The 5484-nt window shown below is 35.0% G+C and overlaps 1 protein-coding gene and 1 non-coding gene across 2 annotated transcripts; one reads left to right on the top strand and one right to left on the bottom strand.

Annotated features, from left to right (window-relative positions):
* Positions 1–255: 255 nt before the first annotated feature.
* LOC132172329 (conserved oligomeric Golgi complex subunit 3-like) lies at positions 256–1591 on the top strand. Its single transcript, XM_059583810.1, has 3 exons — positions 256–402; positions 718–818; positions 1179–1591. The coding sequence occupies exons 1-3, from the start codon at positions 337–339 to the stop codon at positions 1309–1311; spliced, it is 300 nt and encodes a 99-aa protein (XP_059439793.1). The 5' UTR covers positions 256–336; the 3' UTR covers positions 1312–1591.
* Positions 1592–4307: 2716 nt separating this feature from the next.
* Positions 4308–4381, bottom strand: TRNAI-AAU (transfer RNA isoleucine (anticodon AAU)). The gene has a single exon. It is a non-coding gene; the product is annotated as a tRNA-Ile (tRNA).
* Between the last annotated feature and the right edge of the window lie 1103 nt (positions 4382–5484).

Raw genomic sequence — 5484 nt, 5'->3', positions numbered from 1 at the left:
CCTTGCTCCTCTTCAATTCCACTTTTTTTTTGGGTACTTCTAAGATGACCTCATAGAAGTCTACAAATTATGCACAAAAGTATCATAAAAACCAGTTTCGCCATATGATTTCTATTATTAAGGTGCAAGTTTACTGTCTAACCATTATAATTAGTAATAAGTCGAACATCAGACATTTAAATTCTCTCATATATTACCTACAACCTGTTTTCCATGTATTGCTTATGAAAAAGAATCTCTCATATAGAATGTAAATGTTACCAATTTGTTTTGTAGGTGACAGCTGTGAAATTTGCACTATCCTCGGGCAATCAGAATCAAAAGCTAGAGTCGGTTATGGCCAAACCACTTAAGGATCAAGCTTTTGCTACTCCAGATAAGGTGGCTGAACTTGTTCAGAAGGTATGTCATGAAGTTTTATTGATTTATGACATCTCAATAAAAAAAGCTATTTGTTGATTTTAGTTGAGCGAGGAACATTCTCTAAATTGTTTTCCCATTTTCTCTTTGCCAATGCAAACTATATTAAACGTGAGGATGTTACATGATAAATTCTTTTCAAGCATGCACATGTGCGTGATAGATCTTGTATGAAAGGATTTGGCATAACATGTTTGATTTCCAGGGTCATTTTGTTTGGTATCCAAATGGACATTGTCTAAGTCATGCTTAAGATGTTCGAGGCTCACTTGTTTTGATTCTGTATAATTGGAACAGGTAAGCGCTGCTATACAGCAAGAGTTGCCGCCAGTTATGGCAAAGATGAAGCTCTATCTGCAGAACCCATCAACACGAACAATACTTTTCAAACCAATAAAGTAAGTTTATTGGTTCATGTTTTGTCTTTCTTTCCTAGGTTATTTTAAACAGCTGTCAACCCTATATATATGGTTTGATTATTTGCTCCTAACCTGAAGTTGATTAGGGATATGCTTAAATTATTATTATTTTTTTAAATTATTCTGGAAGGCTATCTGGGAAGATACCCACATATGTTTAAATTCTATAATCATTGTAATTGCATTCTTTTTATACATATTTTCGGTTGAATAAAATATGTACCATAAGCATCTTTGATTCTATTCATTGTGACTTATGTCAAATTTTCTTCTTGCTCAGTTGAATGAAAATTTATCATAATCAAGTGCTTTCCCCCCTTTTTATTTGGGTAAATACAGGACAAACATCGTGGAAGCCCATGTACAGGTACAATCCATGTTAAAAGCAGAATACTCCCCTGAAGAGATACAAAACATCATCAATATGGTGTCTATACAGGATCTGCAAGCACAACTTGATAATCTCCTGTAAGGTAAACTCGCAATGCCCGTTGAATTACTTGATGCCAAATCTTCCATCAATCAGATGATCTTGACATACAGCGGAGTATTAGGCTTGCCACTATGGATCCTTGACGTTGGTGATAGGTTTATAGGAAATTAAAATGTTCATTATCTCCATCAATAGTTACTCTTTCTTATAGCCAATGTTGCTTTTGATAATACTCGCATGACAATTATAAGTCGGTAAGGAGATGGAATCTGATTGATTTGAGTCTATTCACATTTTATAAAGATTCAATTTTATGTCGCGCGAGGCTTTCCAAATAGTGATATAATTTTAATAGAAAAGGAAAAAAAAAAAAAACTAATTCTTCTGTTTAACAGGCATAAAGTTATGTTGACATACCAATCTACCAATATGAAACTCAAGCGTTGTCTATGTATTTCTCTTCAACGGTGAAGGGTATGTTTGGTATGCGGAATGGTTATTACGTTAAGGAAAAAAGAAGAATTCTTTATTAAGTTGCGAGAATGGTATTAAAGTACTTATATACTCTTAAAACTTGGATAGCCATTCTACTATTTTTTATTTTTATTTTTTTAAGTGAGGGGGAGGGAGAAGGGAAATTACAAGAACACAAATGAAAATGACAGAGAAATTCTAGTAACAGCTGGGAATGAGTCAAATAAATGACTTGGCCCATCAAGCAAACCGAAATGGCCAAAATAGGCTGTAATAAACATATATATTTCGTAAATGGAACAACACCCCAAAGGGTAGCCGACATAACCATCAGTGGTCGGAAAAGAACAACATAGCCGACCATCAGTAGTCGAAAAGGAGAGGAAGATCTCTATAAAAAATACAAAAAAAAGGCCAGATCAATGATCTAGCCTAGAAAATGAACACTGAACAAAAAAATACAAGGAAATACAAAGAGACAACAAATACAAGCAAATAAAACATAATAAAATCTCTTCAACCTAAAATCAGTAACCCCAACGGTGGAGATGGTTGAGACGCGATAGATGGAGGAGATGAAGCCGGAGACGATGGTGGAAGGACGTGATAGGTGGCGGGGCCGCCATGGAAAACGAGATCGAACTTCAAAGAAACCAAATCGGAGACCCATGACAAAACCGAACGAAAAGGCTGTAGCCGTGGCTTTGAGGAGGCGAAGGAGCGGCGGATAAGGGTCTGGTGTTGGGATTTCAGGCGGAAATGGGATAAATCGCACAAGGTGATGGATAAAACCGGAGAAAAAAAATCACCGGTGAGAGGCATAATAGAGAGAGAGAGGAGGATGAGGAATAGAAGAGGGGAGGAGGGGGTGGGAAGAACCAGGACAGCCGTTCTTCCCACCCCAAGTCTTGCTTTTCTCTTTCTGGAGGCGCTAGAGAGAAAAGAAGAAAACCCTAACCGCTACCGGGAGTTCAAAGTAGTAATAACACCTTTAATGGCACATGAGTTGGATAGCCACTCTCATGACCATAAGTGAATGACTATTCTTAAAATTAAGGAATAGTTATTCCTCTCAATCATTCTCTCATGGGTCATAGGAATGGCTATTTCGAGGCTATTTTATTTCACATTCTTTTATTTTCAATCAAAGTTATTTCTTTTTCTAGTGGAATAACCATTTTGTGTACCCAATCGTAACCTAAATGTTGCCGCTTTATTATGAAGCTTCTTTGAATTCTAAAACTAATGGGATTTTTGTCATATGCACAAAAAGTTGCATAAAATGTTGTCATGTTTACATTCTTGGTATATCAACATCTCTTAAATAAAATCACGACAAGGGAAAATCTCTTTTGACTCTGGTGGTAGGGATTCCCTGGTGACTCCCAACTCTTGCGAAGGTGGTTTGCGAAGATTTCTCTTATCTTTGCGACCATCTCCTCCCATCCTATGGATGCAGTTGGGGTGATGAAAAAGTAAAGCAGGCCACTCCCACTCCCTATATCATATGGGAGTTATGGTAGGTTTTGGGGGAACCCTCCTTGAGAAGGTGGTGGAGCCCCTTGAACCTTCCAAGAGGTGGGTTGTGGGGAACTCCCTATATCATATGGGAGTTATGGTAGGTTTTGGGGGAACCCTCCTTGAGAAGGTGGTGGAGCCCCTTGAACCTTCCAAGAGGTGGGTTGTGGGGAACTCCCCTACCCTTGACCACCCTGGTGACTTTTACCCTTTCCCCACCTAACATGGGAGAGGCTATGAATAAGTATAATTGTAAGAAAAGTAGAAGTATCAAGAAGAACATACCACAAGGAGAATAAAGCCGTTATACGCAGCCGGTTTTTCAAACGAAAAGAATAAATAAAAAATACAAGTAATTCTTTTTATTTTTCTGGGCCAGACCAAAAAAAATAATAATCTAGTTTCAACATTTTGAGCAGTACTAAGTAGACACGAGTTGCGTGTACAACTTCGGAACACTAGTAGTAGCTTTCTTTATTTTATTTTTAAAAAATTTAGGGAACTAAATTACTTTTTTGTTTTTTAATTTAAATAAACTTCACAATAACTCCTCTTAGCCTTATCATTTCTTTGTACCATTTAAATATTCTTTCAAATAAATGCTTAGGGGGATAGAAAGAAAAAAGGAAAAGTGTAACACCCTGCTCCAAATAATATGATATAGTCCGCTTTGGGCCTCAGCCTGCAGAGTTTTGTTATTGGGTTATTCCAAAAGACCTCATACCATTTAAAGAGAGCATGTTTTATATAAACACATCTCATTTTTCATACTCAGGCAATATTAGACGCCACAAAAAACCATTTAAATATTCAGTTCAAATAAATGCCAGAGGAAATAATTTTTTTTTTTTAAAAAAAAAAAAAAATTAAAAGTTTTTCTTCCATTTAAATAAAGACCCGTTGTTACTGCTCTTATGGTGAAAGATTGCCCTGCATTCAAAAAAACAAGTGGATGAACATTTAATAAAACTGGTGTCAAGAGCCGTCTGGATCAGAATAATATTGTGCTTTAAAACAAAGCTTTGTAAGGGTAAAACATAGAATGGCCCATGCAGGTCTCGAACCTGCGACCTTCGCGTTATTAGCACGACGCTCTAACCAACTGAGCTAATAGGCCAGATGCAAAGTTCGCTACAGTCTCATTATAAAACAAAATAAATATTAATGTAAGCTTTTGTTTTGTTTTGCTTCTTTTCTAGAAAACACCATTGGTGTTGACGTGTTGGTGTTTCGGTCATTCACCGATTTCTTTTAATTAACAGTAGGATTTATTTATTTTTCTGTCTACATTTTTTATGATTTTTTTTTTTTGGTATTTTTATTTTTTATGATGTTAGTTTCAATCGTATGGAATTTAAATCAATGCACTAATTATTGCCTTTAATTAATTTGTAAGAATTTCTTTTCTAAAGCAGTTACGATTGCCGCTAGCTGTAACTGTCTAAAGCAGTTATTAATTCTAACCATTAACCGTAAGTGCCTAATCTACTACAATTCTCTCACTAAATGTAAAAATAAAAATACAAAAAATCTCAAATACTATCAGCACTCCTCTTCCAAAAAGAATAAAGAAATTCTTAAAAATAAAATACTAAAAGTTGATAATTACAAAACATTACACATTACAAAAGCACCGAATTTCTTGGCTTGTCATGAAATTTCCTGAGAGTCAAAGTAGATGCCGTGTCAAATTTGTTTAGGATCTAAAACATGGCTTCTCATGAAATTTCCTTCTCATTTGAAATCAACAATTCGTTCAACGAAAATTGCAGCCCAATAAAAATAAAAATAATAATAAAAGGAAAGCAACGGCTCAGTAATGTCTCCCATTTTCCCAGAAAATTTCCATTCGCACCGACCCACTTAATAGTCAGACCACCTTCACGTTTTTTTCTTTCCAAGCATAATTTTGACTAACTTGACTTAAATGCCGTAAAAAAACACGGTATAAATTTAATTTTAGGTAAAGTATATTTAACTCCCTCAAACTACCATTTCAATGATAATTTACTTTTCGAATTATCAATTGTCCTCCAAACTACTAAAACAATGACGATGTATCCCTAATTTTTTTTAAATGACAAAATTACCTTTACTAAAATAAAAATAAAAATATTAAAATTTAATTTTTTTTTTTAAAAAAATTTTAAAGGTATTTTTTGGAGGGTACATTGTCATTGTTTTAATAGTTTGTGAGGTAAATTCTCGTAGTTGATAGTG

The sequence above is a fragment of the Corylus avellana genome, chromosome ca2 (assembly GCF_901000735.1).
Source record: "Corylus avellana chromosome ca2, CavTom2PMs-1.0".
NCBI lineage: Eukaryota > Viridiplantae > Streptophyta > Magnoliopsida > Fagales > Betulaceae > Corylus > Corylus avellana.
This window is presented reverse-complemented; position numbering and strand designations above follow the sequence as displayed.

Excerpts from the sequence above, each read along its gene's own strand:
- LOC132172329 (XM_059583810.1), top strand. The coding sequence starts at position 337 with ATGGCCAAACCACTTAAGGATCAAGCTTTTGCTACTCCAGATAAGGTG. Across the intron at positions 403-717 it reads TGGCTGAACTTGTTCAGAAG|GTAAGCGCTGCTATACAGCA; the intron begins GTATGTCATGAA and ends TAATTGGAACAG. Across the intron at positions 819-1,178 it reads ATACTTTTCAAACCAATAAA|GACAAACATCGTGGAAGCCC; the intron begins GTAAGTTTATTG and ends GGGTAAATACAG.